The sequence below is a fragment of the Sinocyclocheilus rhinocerous genome, unplaced genomic scaffold, assembly GCF_001515625.1.
Source record: "Sinocyclocheilus rhinocerous isolate Xijiao unplaced genomic scaffold, SAMN03320098_v1.1 scaffold428, whole genome shotgun sequence".
Taxonomy (NCBI): Eukaryota; Metazoa; Chordata; class Actinopteri; order Cypriniformes; family Cyprinidae; genus Sinocyclocheilus; species Sinocyclocheilus rhinocerous.
This window is the reverse complement of record NW_015664017.1, coordinates 274,346-295,308: the sequence shown is the minus strand read 5'-3', so window position 1 is coordinate 295,308 and position 20,963 is coordinate 274,346. Positions and strand designations below refer to the sequence as shown.

General features: G+C 35.3%; 1 protein-coding gene across 2 annotated transcripts in view; it reads right to left on the bottom strand.

Annotated features, from left to right (window-relative positions):
- Positions 1–20,963, bottom strand: part of LOC107729333 (Kv channel-interacting protein 1-like) — a 54,014-nt gene that overhangs the window by 22,211 nt on the left and 10,840 nt on the right. Inside the window, exon 1 of one of the 2 annotated variants that reach the window (XM_016539802.1) lies at positions 16,782–16,826. The exons of the other annotated variant lie outside the window; for it this stretch is intronic. Within the exon in view, the coding sequence (XP_016395288.1) occupies positions 16,782–16,812 (31 nt within the window). The 5' untranslated portion in view covers positions 16,813–16,826. Of the gene's footprint in view, positions 1–16,781; positions 16,827–20,963 lie in introns of those variants that run through there. 2 annotated transcript variants of the gene reach the window in all.

The window sequence follows — 20,963 nt, the reverse complement described above, 5'->3', positions numbered from 1 at the left end:
AGTTATTTTAAATAGCCTAGTAAAAATATTTCAAAATGTTACTGTTTTGCTGTACTTTGGATCAAATAAATGCAGGCTTGGTGAACAGAAGAGACTTCTTTAAAAAACATTAAAAATCTTACTGTTCAAAACTTTTGACTGGTAGTGTATAGTCAACTTTAATTTTTCTCTCATTTCTAGCTTTTAATTGGCTTAGAAATCAGATAACTGCTGGACAGTAACCACTAAGATTTGTTTATTTATATACTACAAACACTTTTTTATCACATAATAAGGCAGAATAGTTTCTATACTGTAATAAATGCTATGTCAGTTAACACTGCATTGTTCAGATGACTTGACAAACACAAATAAACAATATTGTCGCAATCGTATGTTTAATGACTTCATGTTTCCAAACGTTTCTGTTTTTCTGAAAACAACTGTTTTCATACAGCGATAGCTGGACGCTTTTGTCCATATTAGGAATTTCCTCATACGACTTTCTGCGCGAGAGCGCCCTCTCTGTGAATGCGATGTTCATCTCGGCTTATTCTGTGTCCGAATAAAACATCAGATCATGCACAGACTATCCTGTCTCTTTGAATTTAAATCTATATTTATTCACACCGGCTCTTGAAAACCTCTATGCGAACACACTTGCCCGAAAAAGTGCAGGGGACGAATTTACGTGATATTAAAAGTGGGGGGGGACACGTCCCCCGCGTAATCTACGCCCCTGGCCCGTGATATTCATTCTCCACAGCGCTGGCTGCCAGCCACGTCAGTCTGATGCCAACATCTCACAACTCCTCCTGCTTCACAGCTCCTCTGCTATAGGCATTTCCTCCAGTGGAAATAAAGCGGATTCAAAAATCTGCTTGTGCATACAAAAGAGTACCAAAAGTAACATTCAGCATCGAGATTTTGGCCACATACACACATACATATACTACAAAGGTAGTATGGTGTTTTCTGCATGTAAATACCAGAGTAAATAGCATGGTAATCATCCAGTATAGTTCACTGTATAAAAAAATTGAGTATGTTCCACAAGAAAATACTAATTTCAGTTTTTCTGCTTCACAATTTCATGTTTAATTCAATACATTACTTGTTGTTTCTTTGTAATTCTTTGTGAAATTTACTAGCAATTACAAGAAAATTGTTTCAAAGTTAATACGCCAACGTTTTTCAGTGGACATATCAAATTGAAAATTATGTAGTACCACGGTACTTTTGTGCTTTAAAGCAGGTTTATAGATTAATAATAAAAATAAGAAATGAATACAAAATATAAAAAATAAGAATCATTATTTTATTATTTAAATGTAATCTAATTTTTAATTTAACTCAATAATTTTAATGATACTGAATTAAAAAAAATACAAGCCAATAAAATAACCACACTTTTATTGAAAGTAAAACAATAAAATTGGATATTAAATATCAACATATTATTTTTATTCAGTTTTATGCAACAGAATCAGATTTAACTTTTTTTTTAATTACCCAAGGAATGTATAGTCCTACAAATTTTTTTATATTATTCTTTCGGACAAAAAACAAAAATGGCATTTTGGGCCGATAATTTTGGTGCATCCTTATTATTATTAAATTTTAAATGTATTATTATTATTATTATTATTATTAAAAATAATTAAATACATTTTACACTTAAAATTAACAGAATTATTCTTATTTTCTTTAATTTCTTATTCATCATCATTAATATTATCATTATTACTATTATTGATGATAATAATAATAATAAATATTACATTTAAATTAAACAAAAGAATTGTTATTTTCTTTATTATTAGTAGTATAAGTATTGGTAGTATTGATAATATAATATTATTGATAAACGTTCCTTGTAAAAGGACAAAAAACAGTATGAAGTATAGTACCATTTCAGTCTTTCCACTTCAATGCCATTTCTTTGAAATTATTTGTGAACTTCAAAACAATTTTGATAGAAATTGCTAGTAAAGTAAATCCTACATCAATTTTTTCATTGTACATATCAAAATGACATATTACCACAGTACTTTTTTGTGTTGTGAAGCTGATTTATAGGTTTAAAACCCCATACGCTGACATTAATGTGGTACGAGGTGACATTTGTATTGGTGTGAGGCAGAGAAATGAAAATGCAGAAAAGCATGACAAAGAAAGCGGATGTATAGTTCTGTCTCTGTCTCATCACCCACTGTTTTCATTCACTGCCTTTCATTTTTTTCTTGGTAACCTGACCTGATTTTCCTCTCTCTCTCTGCTCTCGGTGGAGGTCTCAGTGAAGAGCGCACATCTTTATGTAATGAATGAATCATCTGTAATATCTGCTGTTTCAGGGCCATTTAAACTCATACAGCTGGAAGACTGAGCAAGAGAGAGACATTGAGAGAATTCAAAGACATTTAATCTGCCCACAACCTGTTTGTTCAACAGCTCATAAAACAGCCGTGTAATAAACACACCTCCTGTGTATGTTTTTCAGACGTTCACCGCTCGCTCGCTCTCTCTGGACAGAAACATCTAGAACAGAAACACAAGTTGCTTTCCACAACATCAATTTTTAAAGAGATATTAAAATTCTCAACAAACTTAATCTACAGACTACAGCCGGGTCATTCGTAGACTGATTCCTAAAAATCAGAGAACAAACCGTGGCTTGATCAAAACATTACTGTGTTTGAGCAGCCCGATACAGCAACACTCAATCAACCAATGATATGAGAGAGGGGCGGGGGCTGTATGTTAGGCTGACCAATGGAAGACAGGGGGCGTGTCCACATAACTTTTTTGAAAAATTACGGTTTATAAACAACTTTACAGCAGTGCTGTAAATGAAGTTATCAGTCATGAAAAGCTTATTTTATTTTATTTTTTTGTATATAAACTAAATAAATAAATATAAATTATATATTAAATATATAAATTATATATAAAATACAAATATATACCAAAAGGCCAAAATGAAGCTATAAGAGTGAGGTCATAATATTGACAATTTTCACCTGAGATTTGAAGCCAAATTACAGGAGGTGGAAAATGACTTGAAAGATGGCAGCATCATTGTTCTTTTTACACAGAGATTGATAAGTTTATTAGTAAACTCTGTTGACTTCAGCCATTCATCTTGCATAATATGCCAATGGTGACTGCTCAAAAATGAGAAAAAGCACTTTGTGTTTTTTCCCTAAAATTTGCATGCATGTAACTCAAAAAGTATTGAAGATTTTAATAAAGAGATAGTTCACCCAAAAATGAAAATGACCCCATTATTTGCTCACCCTCAAGCCATCCTAGGAATATATGACTTTCTTCTTTCAGACAAATACAATCAGAGTTATATAAAAAAATGTCCTGGCTCTTCCAAGCTTTATAATGGCAGTGAATGGGGGTCGAGATTTTGAAGCCCAAAAAAGTGCATCCATCCATCATAAAAAGTGTTCCACATGGCTCCGGAGGAGTGAATCGATGTGTTTGTCTAAGAAAAATACCCATATTTAAAACTTTATAAAATCTCTAGCTTCCGCTAACTGTCGTACTCGTGTTCACGAGAGAGTGGCGTTCCAGCGGATGACGTAGGATGTAGCGTAAGATCTGGTGAGAATATGCTAGTCTCGCGAGAGCCAAGTTTTGTTTACAGCAAAGGAAAACCTCTTGGCTTATATCGAAATCCTCCAACATTTTCCTTTACAAATCCTTGTTTTGTACTTCTGATTCGTGACTGGTGTTTTGTTTTGCTCTCCTCTAAGCTTCTGCGTTTGTCACTTCTGACCGGATCTTATGCTATACGCCTACATCCTACATCCTATGTCATCCGCTGGAACGCCACTCTCTCGTGAACGCGCGTATGACAGTTAGCAGAAGCTAGAGATCATGATAGGGCTGCATGATTAATCGAATGCGATTGTCATGCGCATTTTGTTAAAAAAAACGGTTCTGTAATCAGCAGTAAATCATCATCACGTGCTTTCAGATGGAGCAGAATTTACTACACATAGCCGTAGTTCACTGACAAGTTACGCAAAAAAAAATCGCAGATGATTTTATTGCGCGATTGTGAAATCGAAGAAATCGTTGTGTTTGCAGAACAATGTATGTTATAATACATCGTGTACACTCACTAAACAAAGAGTGACAGCTTTTTAGGATTAGCTCGTTCAGGTGTGTTTGATTAGGGTTGAAGCAAAACTCTGCAGGGCTGCAGCCCTCCAGGACCGACGTTCGCCACCCCTGCTCTATATTGTCGAACGCAGCACTAAGATCAAGTAAAACTAGCAATGAGATACAACTCCGATAAAACGTATATTGTTGTAGTCGTGTGTTTATTAGTCACGTTGAATCAATGAAAGCAGTTGAATCTTCTGTTTATTCAGCTGCAGCGATAGGCATTTTCTGGGTTTCTTCTGCGAGGCGTATTTGGAGTTTCAGCGCGAGAGCGCCCTCTGGCCTTTGGATGGAGATTTACTGCTGATCACAGAACCGTGCTTCACTGAAAGATACGCATGACAATCGCAGCTTCTGTTGAATCGCGATCTCGATTCCATTTCGATTTATCGTGCAGCCCTAGATCATGGTTTAAACATTTTTCTAAGAAAGGGTTTTTTCCTGGGTCAAAATTGGTCTTCCACACACACACACACACACACACACACACACACAGTAAAAAGTTCCCTACCCACGTGATCTGCAAGCCCAATACTGACAATAAAATTAAAATAAATGCTAAGAAACAGTTTGTGATTTTTGCTTGTGCTATTTATTCATTAAATAAAAAACTATCACTGTCAGGACAGATAATAAAACAAAGGGCTAACAACTGAAATGTCACCATTACCAAAAAATAAAAAATAAAATACATTTGTTATTGTTTACACTTGGTTGCTCATTGTTTTTTTTATTTTTTATTCTGTTTGTTTGTTTGTTTTTTTGGCCCCTCATTTTCTTCCAGACTGTAGCTGAGAATTATTCAGTTTTACAACCTCTTCCAAATTAGGCTTCTCTCACTGTCATCCTTTCTTGCCCTCTTCGCAAAAAAAGCTGTGATTTGTCCACTGGCCTTCATAGCTTTGTAAGATAAGATTTTTTTTTTTTTTGCTGGACCTGATAATTATTTTGGTATATAATCATATAAATATTAAAGCGTAGCATTAAAAAAGTAGCATTTAAAATTTATTTAATTTTCAATTGAATAAAATTAGCAGCTAGCTTAACAGCAACTTGCTTTGTGCATTGGTCAGGTTTCACCTCCAGTGTAAACGAAATTATTTTATAGGTAATTTACAACACATTGTCATATAAATAACATGAAAATACTGTGGATTATTAAGACTAAATATAACTAACCACTCTTGCTATGTAAACACACTTACAATCTCATTTCTGAGGTGTTCTGAGTAAATGATTTGTTATATACCGGATAATCCCGGATGTTAGGACACTGCAAAAGATTTGTGTCAACATGGAACACACTTCATAACTGGATAGGATTTTTTTTTCACTTATTGAATGTGTGGTTTATGTCAGCTGCATGTGTGCAAGACTTGTCAGAGAAGATAAGGGCCCTGTGCCAAACCGCACCTTAAACCCTCGCGGTCTTCCTCTGAGTCCACACTTTCATGACATAATGCCACTTTGACTGTCGGTTCGCCTCAGTGCGGGCTCGGCAGAAGTGCGCATCGAGGGCGCATAGCGGCTGCAAAGGGGGCACTCGCGAGCACCCTTCTCAAAGCTAAAATGGCCATTGTAAGTCCACAAGAGCGCAAGTGCACATGAAGTGTGCCATTTGGGACAGGGCCAAGGTGACATGTTTTTTGAGCACAATTCACATCCAGCGGCAACCCAAAAAAATTTTAATGCAGTGTTACGTGTATCTGTGTGACACTTATATTCTAAGCCCATAGGTGGCGTTGTGGGGGATTTCCCATTCCGTGAGAGTCGCGTGACGTCATCAAGGATTCCGGATAAATAGGCTGCGAGGCGACAATGGCGGTCTCTCTCTCTCTGTTGCTCCGCTTCCCATTGTTCTTGCAAGCCTCTCCCTCATCGCCTCTTTGAGGCTATATTTTTGTTTTTCTTTATGCTTAGGTTTAACTTGTAAATTTGTGTTTTGATATGTGATATAGCCTACTTTCTTACTCATCAGTAGCGGGTAGTGTATTTATTTATTAGTTCACGTTTTTTTTATTTAGTAAGAACTGAGCGAGGGAAGCAGGGGTCCGGAAGACTCACCAGTTCTTATTTTTATTTCGGGAGTCAGGTAAGAACTTTATTCCGAGAACAGGGGTAGTCAGGAGTCTGTTTTCCTAGCTTTCCTATCTCTCCTGGTGATAAAGTGTTAGTGCTGTTGCCAGTATCTGGGTCTGCACTACAGGCTCGTTACTACGGTCCTTACCAGGTGAAAGAGAAGGTGAGTGAGCTTGACTATGTGATAATGACATCAGATAGAAAGAAAAAAACTCATCTGTGTCATATTAACATGCTTAAGCCGTACTTTGAGAGACACCTAGATCTGTCTGGGCAAAAGTCGGCTGTGTTAATTGTCTCACCTATAGATTTTCCGGTGATTAACGAGCAGGCGCTGTCCAGTGCTGATTTACCTGCTGATGGGTGACATATTTGGGAAAGATTGTTGGGGGCGGGCAAGTTCGGCCTGTTGAGTCTAAGGTGGAGGCTATTACTAATTTTCCCGTGCCCACTACGCGCCGTGAGTTGCGTCGATTCTTGGGCATGGTTGGGTATTACAGGAATTTTTGTGTAAATTTTTCTGTTGTTGCCTCTCCCTTAACCGATCTCCTCAGTCCAAAAGTACCATTTAAATGGACGGAATCGTGTCAAATGAGTTTCGAAAAGATCAAAGCGCTTCTGATCAATTCTCCTATCCTTTTTGCTCCTGATTTTTCATCTCCGTTTTTGCTTGCTGTTGATGCAAGTGACACAGGTGCGGGAGCTGTACTTCTCCAACGAGATCAAACTGGTGTTGAGCATCCCGTTTGCTATTTTTCACGAAAGTTTAATAAACATCAGCGACGTTACTCCACCATTGAGAAGGAGGCGCTCGCTCTTGTCCTTGCTCTCCAACATTTCGACGTTTACGTGGGTTCCGTTCCGTATCCATTGATTGTCTATACAGATCATAACCCTTTAGTCTTTCTGAATCGAATGAAAAACAATAACCAACGTTTGATGCGTTGGAGTTTGTTTTTGCAACCATTTGAATTGGACATCCGGCATATTCGTGGTAAAGATAACGTCGTTGCTGACGCTTTATCTCGTGTCTAATGGGAATAAATTGTATTTTCTCTCTTTTTTTATTATTTTTTATATATAGAGAAACGAGGCGACAATGGCGCTCTCTCTGTTGCTCCGCTTCCCATTGTTCTTGCAAGCCTCTCTCTCATCGCCTCTTTGAGGCTATATTTTTGTTTTTCTTTATGCTTAGGTTTAACTTGTAAATTTGTGTTTTGATATGTGATATAGCCTACATTCTTACTCATCAGTAGCGGGTAGTGTATTTATTTATTAGTTCACGTTTTGTTTATTTAGTAAGAACTCAGGAAGACTCACCAGTTCTTATTTTTATTTCGGGAGTCAGGTAAGAACTCTACTCTGAGAACAGGGGTAGTCAGGAGTCTGTTTCCCTAGCGTTCCTACCCGTGAGCTGATTATTCTTTCTTTGTTGTTATTTATTAGATTGTTTATAAAATATTCTTTGTGAATTGTTGCACATTATTTTCTGGATGTGTGAGTTGAACTTTGTAAACTAATTAAATAGAGGCGTCTTGAAATACACATCAGGTGTTGTGATTCTTTTTAATATGTTCGGCCTGTGTCCTTTATTTAAGTGTTTGAATTAACGAGCCTTAAAATGGTTATGGGCTGTAACATGCAGGAAAAACCCTGAAAATACAAAAACGCATAGTTTCGAAGGCCTTCAGAAGGCCTTTATTATGGGCTTCAAAATCTCGACCCCCATTCACTGCCATTATAAAACTTAAAAGAGCCAGGACATTTTTTTATATAACTCTGATTGTATTCGTCTGAAAGAAGAAAGTCATATACACCTAGGATGGCTTGAGGGTGAGGAAATCATGGGGTAATTTTCATTTTTGGGTGAACTATCCCTTAAATATCCTTCTAGATGCTTTAGAAGCATGTTGTCACCATGGAGAAGAGATGCTGTTTCTTCCACCACGGTTTCAAAACCCCTTTACTTGTGCTTGCAAAGGTTCTGCACGATCCTCGTGTTCGTAACAATTCTCAGGGTCTTAATCAGGCTTGAAGTGGTATGGCAAAATTGATCATTAATTTTTTACAGCGGAGCAGAGGAAACTTGCTCTTATGGTAAGGGGCGTGTCATTTATGGAACAAGCTGTAATTGATTAGCCAATCACAACGCACTGGGCCAGCTAACCAATCAGAGCACATTTCCAATTTCAGATGGAGGGTTTCATCGAAACAGGAACTAAATGAAGTTCCAAACATAGGTTCAAGAGGAGCCTAATCATTCAGTCCTGTCATTCATCATTACGAGCCTATATAAGCAGCAGTCATTGCGCCGTCCCAGCAACAACTCTTCCGGCATGCCTCCACCTCCCCATCTCCTCCTCTATTTTTGTTATTCTCCCTCTATGTAGTACCGCAATGGGGGGGGTTGAACTCGGAGCTCAAGCTGAGCTGAGCCTCAGGTTCACTCGTGAAACAGACCGTTCGAGACAGACTGGAAAGGTGAATACGTTGGTGCTGCAATAACGTTAAACATCTGAAAAACAATGCGTTTTTGGAACAATCAAGCATGAAAACCTATTCTAGTACATCCCAAAAACCAAACCAAGACTTCTTAAAAGGGCATAATAGGACCCCTTCAACAAACTATTCTTTTGGCACCTTCATTTTTAAGGTCCTATATGGTTCCATTGCAGAGATATGGGGATTTCAATGGGACTCCATGAGTAAATTGTTAAATTGTATTTCATGAGTAAATTGTTAAATTGTATTTCAGTGAAGTGAAGTGACACCTTTGGGTTACGAGTCCGACTCTCTAACCATTAGGCCACGACTTCCCCACTGTGTGGTCAAAAACAAAATGTGGATCATTTGCTTACAAGCTGACACTTCTTCTTTTAGAATGTCTGAAGAACAAATAAAGTTGAAAATAGAAATGAATCTTGTTTCTCAAATCAAAACAACTTTATAATAACTTTGGGAAAAATGTAGTTCCATAAATGTTATATTAGAGTATTCATCTGAAAAACAGCACAGGTCATATGGTACTGGCAGCATCATATTGTTTATCTCAGTGAAACTGCACCCATTACAAAAACCAAGAACACATTATGTTTGCAATCCTCACGTGTTAATTTTGGTGGCTTCACATGAGCAATTCCACATATGTTCTGCCAAACAGGAAAAAACAACGTGTGATTCACAACAGATGTTTTCTTTAGTAGGTGGCTTAATTCTAATTGCTCACATTAGTGAAGGTCAAACGATCATTCCTATAAATTGGTTGAAAACATTTAGTGTTGCAGTTTCTAATAAAGTTCTCAGCCAACTGTTGTTTTACTTGCCAAATCTAACTTTTACTTTCATTTAGCATTTGGCAAGTGTTCGTTTTGGGCTCTGGGCATCTATTTTAGACACCGATCTGCTGATGCATTGAGATGAGACTTTCAGAGCCGGTGTTTCTGTTTAAGTCAAGACAAAAATCATATTAAAAATCATGTGCTACAGTGTTAACATCTGATGCTTTTCCACCACAGCCATTTTTAACTATTTACATTGTGATGTTATGCATCCAAACCACCACAGACAGTGCTGGCCAGTAACTGATTACATGTAATCTGGATTATGTAATCAGACTTCAAAAATTAAGTACTTGTAATTAGATTATATTACAATTTAAAATGCTCGTAAATCAGACTACAGTTACTTTTTACTGATTATGCGATTATATATTATTCAAACTATAGCAATAAATTATTCATAATTTATTTATTCTCCCTAACTCTTCTATTTCATCTTTTTGAATTGAGGCTACCTGTTTAAAATAGCCTACAGCTTATATACGTTCAGAAAGTCTTCCAATTGTGTGGAAATTCACACAAAGATCAGTCACTGTGGCTATAAACAGAGGAATACAGCATTTGACCACTGGATTTACACAAATCATTTCAATTTTAACATGTGTTTTCTCAACATTTCAACATTGCATCAACTTGATAACCATATTCATCTTTATTTTAATTACTTTTTAAATTTTATGTTGTATTTTTATTTATGACAACATACATTCAACATGCCTAACCAATCCCTGAAATATTTAACATTATTTTCTGTTGTTATGGAGAGACGTATAACTCAAAATTAATTACTTTGCAAAAAAGTGATAGAGGCAAGTATTACATTCTTGTTATTCTAGGAAAATTCAATATTAGGATATACTATATTCCTTTGTGGTTTAATTATAGACGCATCAGAGGGTTAAAGCAAACACAGCTCAGTGGCTTTGTCTGTGTGAAATGAAGATAAGAGGCAGCACACACTACCACACACACACACACACACACACACACACACACACACATATTCACACACATCAGCTCAGTGAAATACTTCTTCATTTAAAGCAATGTGAACAAACGGAGCCAATCTTCCATGGAGCCCTAGGCCAAAAGTGCTTCATTAATATGACTTACACAGACGGATAGTAATCTAGAATTAATTTATTCATGAAAGCTAATTCAGCCATCAGTTATTAGTAGAGGAGACCTGTAATCCCACAGCACAGACCTCTGTGTGTCTGGATACCGATACAAAAGCACAGCAGCTAGTGATCTGAATGCTAATGCAGCCCAGGACGTGGCTCTTACTCGCTGCTAGTTAACGTACACTACCAACAAATCACATTCTAGAACAAGGGGTGGGCGAGATGGCAAAAATTCCATATCACGATTTTTCAGGGAAATCACGATTCACGATTCTTTGTCATGTTGGTTTTACTATTTTTCAAGTTGTCGGAGCAGCACAGACAAACTAGGCTAATTTCCCTATTTTAAAAACAAAGCCTTACAGGGTAACAAAATATGAAATAAAAAAGAATGGCAGATATGTAGGCCAAAGTGGGCAAATATACAAATCTTTGTCATTATTTTATCTTTGTTATAAAAAAATAGGAAAAAAGATACACATTACTAAAACATAAAATACAAATAAATCAGTGATTTATTTTTCAGGTACAGTAGGTTTATTTAGCAGTAGCATTCAAGAAACTTAATAAACAAATAGATAAAACACTATATATACTTCACTGTATAAATTATAGCTTACAGCAACTGTATTAAAAGTTCTTCAGTCAAGAGTGAGTGACTTTTCTCTTTGTTTTATTAACATTAAAGGGATAGTTCACCCAAAAATGAACATTCTGTCATTATTCTCTTTTATATAACTCTAAAATTGTTTTAATCCCCAATGAGTTTCTTTCTTCTGTTGAACATAAAAGTTATTTTGAAGAATGTTTGTAACCAAACAAAGTCAATGGGGACCAGCAACTGTTTAATTTCCCACATTCTTCAAAATATCTTCTTTTGTGTTCAGCACGAAATAAATAAACAGAGGTTTGGCACAACATGAGAGTGAGTAAATAATGACAGAATTTTAATTTTTGGGTGAACTATCCCTTTAATGACAAGCGGCAGCATGTTTAGTACTATTAGTACTTTTTTTTTTTTTTTATTATAGCCGGATTTATAACCTTTATACATATTTTGTTACCTGTAACCTGGGATCAATAATCAATATATTCAATAGTTTCTCTATGAGTATGATTCCTATGTGAGTGTGTACATGACTATATGCATGAAATGACTTTTGTACAACATATACATGGTAAAGAACATGCAAAGGAACATGCAAAACCCCTCAGTCGGGAGAACATATCAGTGGTCAACGGGTAGAAACAGGATTGGTTAGAGACTAATCACAAGGGATACAGTTTATCTTCAAAAAGGTACATTTGTTAGTATAAAAGATGACTGCTGGGGCCCCTTTGCTATCTCTTTGCACACAGAGCCTCTCTGTATGTAAACCAGATCACTTTCTGCAGAAATTAAAGTGAAGACAAAGACGAGCTCTTGGTTGAGTTTTACTTGGAATTTCCTCGACACATCTAAGATACAGGCACACATCTGTTTTTCTCTCAACTGTTTACTTTTACTTTAGACATAACCATCTGTGTTTATATGTAAACCTTGTGAGTTTTTGACAGTATTAGCGCAATCAGACGCGAAAGATAACTTAGTCTAGTAATCAGGCGCTGTTTGACAGGCTTTTTAGTGTGCACTCACTTCAGGTGTACATGCTCAGAAAAAGCGCATGTCAGAACAGCACATGAATGACATGTTTAACCAGCAAGGCTTTAAAGCACATGCAAATAATATACTTTTGCATCATTCCATGGCAAATCAACCAAATTTCAGAAACTTTCCCGGCTCTTTATCTTTAATCTTTATCTTTAATATATCTTTAATATCTTAACAAACTGTCCTTTTATTGGCACCTTCATTTTTAAGGCCCTATATGGTTCAGTTCCGGAGATATTGGAATTTCAATATGGCTCCAGGAGTAAATTGTTAAATTGTACACTTTTTTTTTTTAAGAGGAACTTCTGAAGAATAAATAATGTTGAAACTAGAAATGTATCCCGCTTCCTTCTGTCAAAACAACTGCATTAAACATACCTGTGTGAGTTCCATAAATACTTTTTTTACAAAGTTTGCATGCCTATAACTTAAGAAGTATTAAAGATATTGCAGTTTGACTTTAGATTCTAGTTCTTAATAAACTTTTCTTTTGTATTCTTCCTTTTCAAGGCCCTACATCATTCCGTCCAAGAGATATGGGGATCTCAATGCAGCTCCATATTCAGATTTTTGATTATTACCCATTTTCAGTGGTCAAAAACCAAATGTTTGTCACTTTGTATACAGCCGATACAAAGCGGAATGTCTGAAGAATAAGTAATGTTGAAACTAGAAATGTATCTTGTTTCCCTCTATAAAAACAATTGTATATGACATACCTGTTTGAGTGTTATATATTATCTTTTTCTAAAATGTGCATGTCTGTAACTCAAGAAGTATTAAAGATATTTTAATGCGATTTTAGATTCTGGTGCCTAAGAAACTTTTCTTTTGAAACCTTCATTTTTAAGGCCCTGTATGGTTTAATCCCAGATATATCGTGATCTCAGTGTGGTTCCATGTTCAAATTGTTGTATCCTGCCCATTTTCAACGGTCAAAATCCAAATGTGATTGTGTTTATCTAGTCATCACTGTTGACACTATTTGCATATTTGCAAATAATAACAGTAAACCAGGGTTTAGGAATGTACAGTGTGACATGTCAGATTATAACTCTAGGTAAAGTATGAACAATGTGAAACGTAAAATAACATTACCCAGGATCCCATTTACCTGGGGTTTAGAATTACCCAGTGTTTCTGCTATCAGTGATTCTGCCAAATATGCCCTTTAGCAGTAGATACTACTTGATCTATGACTATGCTTCACATTTTAAAACAATAAAAAAGAAAAATAAATTCTAATAATTAATCCAGGTGAGGCAAATCCTGGTTTATTGATGTGAATGCAATGTGTGGCGAAAGCAACCACACTTCCCTGAGGTATGGGATTTGTTTCAAACATGTTACGATACTGCATATCTGAACTCTTGGTAGCTTCAGAAGCTGTTAAAATGAGCAAAATCCTTTCTTCCATATATCCCAGAAAATTATTCAAATATAGAATATTATGAATAGACTACAGAGAGCAAGGTAATGTGCCTCAACTTGACCTTTTTAGTACATTTTAGCACTCAGACAGATATGTTCTATGCATATTGTTTTGATAGAAGAAAACATGATACAATTCTAATTTCAACATTATTTGTTCTTCAGACATTGTTCTTTATATAAAATAAGTATCGGCTGTATACAAAGTGACCAACATTTGGTTTTTGACCACTGAAAATGGGTAATATTCAACAATCTGGACTTGGAGCCTCACTGAGTTCCCCATTACTCTGGGAGTGAATGATGTGAGGCCTTGAAAATGAAAATTCCAATGGAAAAGTTTATTAGAACTAGCATGTAAAATCATATTGCGATATCTTTAATGCTTCTTGAGTTATAGGCACGCAACTTTGAAAAATGAATATGTATGGCTCTTAGACAGGCATGTTCAATGCAGTTGTTTTGACAGAAGGAAACGAGATACATTTCTAGTTTCAACATTATTTATTCTTCAGAAGTTCCGCTTTAAAAAAAAAAAAAAGGGCACGATTTAACGATTTACTCCTGGAGCCATATTGAAATTCCAGTATCTCTGGAACTGAACCATATAGGGACTTAAAAATGAAGATGCCAAAAGGAAAGTTTGTTAAAACCCAATATCTAAAAGGCATTAAGATATCTTTAATACTTCTTGAGTTACAGGCATGCAAACTTTGGAGAAAAAACATTTGAAAAGTGCTCTTTCCCCATTTTTGAATGGTCACTGTTGGCACATAATGTAACAAAGATTGCTAAAGTCAACAGATTCTACTAACAGACCAACCAATCTCTGTGCAATAATAACATTATGATGCTGCCATCTTTCTGAAGTCATTTTTACACCCCTGTTACACTCTTAAAAATAAAGGTGCTTCAAAAGGTTCTTCATGCCATAGAATAACCATTTTTGGTTCCACAAAGATCCATTTAGTCATATGTTTATAAAGAACCATCTCTTTCTTACCTTTTTATAATCTGAAGAACATTTTAGGATGTTAAAGGTTCTTTATGGAACCATTTAGACAAAAAGGTTCTTCTATGGCATCATGAAGCACCTTTATTTTTAAGAGTGTATTTGGCTCTGAATCTCAGATGAAAATTGCCATTTTGACCCCCTCTACAAAATAGTGCATTACTCAGTAAACATTCATCCATCACATTTAATATTTTGTGTTTCATCGCTATACATGTTTATCTTTCTGCAGAAAAAAATATTAGCAAAGTAAAAAATTTGAGCCAGGGACCTCTGGTTGAGTTGACACGGAATGACCCTTTTGTGATTGCGAATAAGTGCAGTGTCCCGTGAGTGTAACTCTTCCGCTGAGTTAACATTTGATGTGAATGTATGTACAGTATATTAAGACGGAGGGGCTAGAACTGCAACTGACAGAATGTGCACTGTAGCACGATACTACGATATTTCTTCAAAAGCAGAAACTTTCAGGACATATACATGTGATGTGGTCAAAGGGTGGGGGCTGTTTTGACCATCCAGAACACCATAGCAACAACATAACACCCTGGCAACCATTTAGAACACTGAAGCATCAGTGCAAAAAATTTAGCAGAAATTGCCAGTAACATTCTCTTTGGAAATCTGTTGCTATGGTTACATACTGAGTTAGAGATGAGGACTGACTTCAGTTACCTGTTCATACAGACGTTATTCAATCCGATTCAGTCAGCTATTATATGTACAGGACAATTTAAAAGATCACAACAGGCAATTACGGTTTTAAATCCCAAACTTTGACGTGAGTGCAGCAGACTATAAACTATTATATCAGAACAAAATAAGGTTTCAACACAAACATTACATTTAACTTTTCTACAATGATTTCTTTACCCTTTAAGTTCCATTATTTACACACACACACACACTGTGTGTGTTCATGCACTTATGCATTTGTTTTTCATCTTGAGACATTTTTGTTTTTATAAATTAATATTATTAATATATTTTCTATCCCATTTCCCATTTTATATCTATATTTTCTATTCCATAACCGGTACGCGGTGGCCCGAGTCAATATGCTGTTCAGGGGGCCCAGGAACCATACCGGTGCCCCTGCCTATAATAGTTTTTATTTTCTTTCACCAAAAAAACCTTTGTAATCAAACAACTGCCGAACCACTGTGAATCCCACTGGCCTGACCCTAAATCCAGCCGTCACATAAACCATACATATTTTCTGATTTCATAAAGCCACACACAGAGAAGCTGATTTAATGCTAGCGTGAATACCATAACCTTTTATAGACCGCCAGCTCATTGTGTATTTACACAACGTCTCGTCCAGGAACATCCAGAGAAAGCAATCCCAAGAGAGAGATCTATGAGTGAACAACACTCACACAAATGATATGCTTTGCCATAGTTTTACCTGAAGAAACACAAACAAGCTCCTACTAACCAAACATATTCTTTCTCACTCTTTCAAATTTGTTTATTAAGGTTAATGCACTTACTGTAAGAAAATACAATTTCAGTCTATTCAAAATGTAACATTTATTAAATTACTTACTTGCTGTTTCTTTTTAATTAAATGTTAAATTTACTATCAATTTCTGTGTGCAAATTGTTTAGACACAAAATTTTTCTTCATTCTAAGTGATCAGATACACCATTTTCATCTGCTGGACCATAAAACAGGTGAAAAAATCCCACATTGAAAGAGAAAACTGAGTCATATCTACAGACCAGACGATCACAGAGATGCTTTCACTGCAGACAATAAACAACAGACACCTAACAACCACCCAGAACACCCTAGCAACCGCATAGCAATGTGCTGAAAAAAAAAAAATAGCGAAAACACTTAGAAACCCCATAAATGCAAGTTTTCCCTGTGCAAAAAAAAACAAAAAACTAAATATATATAAAATCTTCAGAACCCAAAAAATCTATTTGTTTCAAAATTATGAGTGCAACAGTTATAAAACGCAGAAATGAACTCTTACCTGTGTGATAGTTCACCTGTTTGCTCTGCATGGAGAACGTTCCCATGACGAGACCCATGACTGCCGCTACACACCTGTAGCATGAGACAGCGCCTCGCTCAGATGAGAGCGTGTGCTCGTTGATGTCTAGTTCAGCGTGTGTGTGTGTCTGCACTTAAATTGTAGATCCTTCCTCTCTCTATCCTCCTCCATCAATGCATATTAATCTTTCTCTCTTTCTGTCGTCCAAATCTCTCTCTCTCTCTCTCTCTCGTCCTCCCACCCTGGAGGCAAATATAAAGAGAGCGAAAGAGAGTTAATGCCAAAGGGGAAGAGGACGACAACCAGGGAATGAGAAAAACCTCAGGAGACAGAAACACTCTGGCAGAGGAATAAAGAACAGAGGAATTGAGTGAGTGATTCTGGTGTGTGTTTCAGCATGTGTGTCATCATCCAAAAGCAGAAACGACAGCCCAACCTTCTAAAAGTGAAAAAACTTCAGAAAATCCATCTCTCATTATCCGCTCATTTCACAGGGCTCAGCATGAAGCTTTTCCAGCTACTAGTTTTTTAATGCAAGACAGCACAGGTGAAAATGGTAAAAAATTGGCATCACCAAACTAACTGATTAATCACAGTGCATTAAAATAATTGGATTGTGTTACAAGTTTTATGAAATGGTAGGTTAAAATGTGCAAATTATGTAATTAAATATGCACAAATTTGCATACATTTCTAAAACAAAAATTTGACTTGCTTGATTTTGTTGACATATTAAAGGTTTTTACAGAGGGGAATTTGAATTTCTCTTTTTATCACTCCATAAATCAGAAAATACTGTCAACAGCCTGAAAAAAACAAACAAACAAATAACCAAGAGTTTTGGAATAAAATGTTCTATAAATCAAGCAAATGATATATGAACAATCCCTTCTGTAAAAACTAGAATATAGATTAAATGGGAAAATGAGAAATTTGAAAAATTCAATGAGAAAAAAAACTTATTTTGAAAAAACAGCATTTAAAAGATGTATTGTAATTTAAAAAGTTCAGATGTAAATAGATAAAGTGTAATAAAATAATAACTTAAATGTGTATTTTGGATGTTTTCTTTCCACTAGTATGAAAAACAGCATGTTATGAAAAGCCAAATATTCTAAATCTCAGAATTGACCAGTGCATGAAAATAATGTTTTGCCTGCAGTATCTTGCCTTAGTTGTTCAAAAACTATATAAAAAAAAATTTTTTTACAAACGGTTGCACAAAAAAAAGTATATATATATACATACACTCAGTAGAATGTATTGATTTCGCTGTGCACTACTTGAAAACATTTAAATTGTAGTTAATTTCTGAAATTAAAGAACTTTCTGACACTTATTTTATTATATATATAATATTATAGTATTTAATATTTTTATTTAGCTTATTTCAGATTACAAAACTAAAATAGTTTAGTTGACATTTGTATTAGTTTTTTTAATATATTTCTATTTAGCTTATTTATTATATGTTATTTCAGTTAGTTGCCAAGGCAACATTTCTCATTTTTAAGTTGAACAAAAAAAAAAAATAGCGAAAACACTTAGAAACCCCATAAATGCAAGTTTTCCCTGTGCAAAAAAAAACAAAAAACTAAATATATATAAAATCTTCAGAACCCAAAAAATCTATTTGTTTCAAAATTATGAGTGCAACAGTTATAAAACGCAGAAATGAACTCTTACCTGTGTGATAGTTCACCTGTTTGCTCTGCATGGAGAACGTTCCCATGACGAGACCCATGACTGCCGCTACACACCTGTAGCATGAGACAGCGCCTCGCTCAGATGAGAGCGTGTGCTCGTTGATGTCTAGTTCAGCGTGTGTGTGTGTCTGCACTTAAATTGTAGATCCTTCCTCTCTCTATCCTCCTCCATCAATGCATATTAATCTTTCTCTCTTTCTGTCGTCCAAATCTCTCTCTCTCTCTCTCTCTCGTCCTCCCACCCTGGAGGCAAATATAAAGAGAGCGAAAGAGAGTTAATGCCAAAGGGGAAGAGGACGACAACCAGGGAATGAGAAAAACCTCAGGAGACAGAAACACTCTGGCAGAGGAATAAAGAACAGAGGAATTGAGTGAGTGATTCTGGTGTGTGTTTCAGCATGTGTGTCATCATCCAAAAGCAGAAACGACAGCCCAACCTTCTAAAAGTGAAAAAACTTCAGAAAATCCATCTCTCATTATCCGCTCATTTCACAGGGCTCAGCATGAAGCTTTTCCAGCTACTAGTTTTTTAATGCAAGACAGCACAGGTGAAAATGGTAAAAAATTGGCATCACCAAACTAACTGATTAATCACAGTGCATTAAAATAATTGGATTGTGTTACAAGTTTTATGAAATGGTAGGTTAAAATGTGCAAATTATGTAATTAAATATGCACAAATTTGCATACATTTCTAAAACAAAAATTTGACTTGCTTGATTTTGTTGACATATTAAAGGTTTTTACAGAGGGGAATTTGAATTTCTCTTTTTATCACTCCATAAATCAGAAAATACTGTCAACAGCCTGAAAAAAACAAACAAACAAATAACCAAGAGTTTTGGAATAAAATGTTCTATAAATCAAGCAAATGATATATGAACAATCCCTTCTGTAAAAACTAGAATATAGATTAAATGGGAAAATGAGAAATTTGAAAAATTCAATGAGAAAAAAAACTTATTTTGAAAAAACAGCATTTAAAAGATGTATTGTAATTTAAAAAGTTCAGATGTAAATAGATAAAGTGTAATAAAATAATAACTTAAATGTGTATTTTGGATGTTTTCTTTCCACTAGTATGAAAAACAGCATGTTATGAAAAGCCAAATATTCTAAATCTCAGAATTGACCAGTGCATGAAAATAATGTTTTGCCTGCAGTATCTTGCCTTAGTTGTTCAAAAACTAAAAAAAAAAAAAAAGTTTTACAAACGGTTGCACAAAAAAAAAGTATATATATATACATACACTCAGTAGAATGTATTGATTTCGCTGTGCACCTACTTGAAAACATTTAAATTGTAGTTAATTTCTGAAATTAAAGAACTTTCTGACACTTATTTTATTATATATATAATATTATAGTATTTAATATTTTTATTTAGCTTATTTCAGATTACAAAACTAAAATAGTTTAGTTGACATTTGTATTAGTTTTTTTAATATATTTCTATTTAGCTTATTTATTATATGTTATTTCAGTTAGTTGCCAAGGCAACATTTCTCATTTTTAAGTTGAACTTTTTCATGTAATATTTATATTTCAGTTTTATTTCAATTAACAAATTGACTACTTTATTACTGTAAAGCAACTTTTAAAACACATTGTACAAAGCACTATATAAATAAACATAACTTGACAAATATACCAAAGAACTCAGAAGTAGTGTTAAAAATGTGTAGATGTTGCGGCCAAAAATTTTTTCTGTTGAAAATTATTAAGATTATATCATAGAAATTATTAAGATAAACCCAAAACTTACAGTTGTTATCAAGAACTTGTTTACTCGTGTGCCTCAAACAAAACCACTCAAACTTTGTCAAACCCAGGGACTGGTTCTTGTTCCTCAAAAATTCTGTTTGTAGCTGTCTGGACTGGAACCTTGTAAACACAACATTGAGTCTGACATCTCTGACATCAAGACTGAGGCCATTTTATACAATGTGCATCAAGAGATACGTGAATGATCTGTCTAAGGCTGAGACTAAAACAATAGGAGCAAAGCACGAAAATATAAAGGCTGTGTTTGATTGTTTGTCTGGTTGAAGAAAAATGAGCTCAACTTAAAAAGACGACAACAAACTCAGAGCAGAAACTAACGCTCTACATGTCTACAGATCATCAGCACAGACTGTGGATGAACACGGGTGAAAAATAGTTTGAAATGAATGAAAATTATACACTTAAGAGCAGCTTGACTGCTTTGCGCAGCTCTATATATCCTTTAAACAGATCATAATTAGTGGTGTTTAAAGGGGTCATATGACGTTGCTAAAAAGAACATTATTTTGTGTATTTGGTGTAATGCAATGTTTATGTGGTTTAAGGTTATTTTCCACATACTGTACATTATTGTTGCTCCTCTATGCCCCGCCTTTCTGAAACGCGTAGATTTTTACAAAGCTCATCGGTCTGAAAAGTGAGGTGTGCTCTGATTGGCCAGCTATCCAGT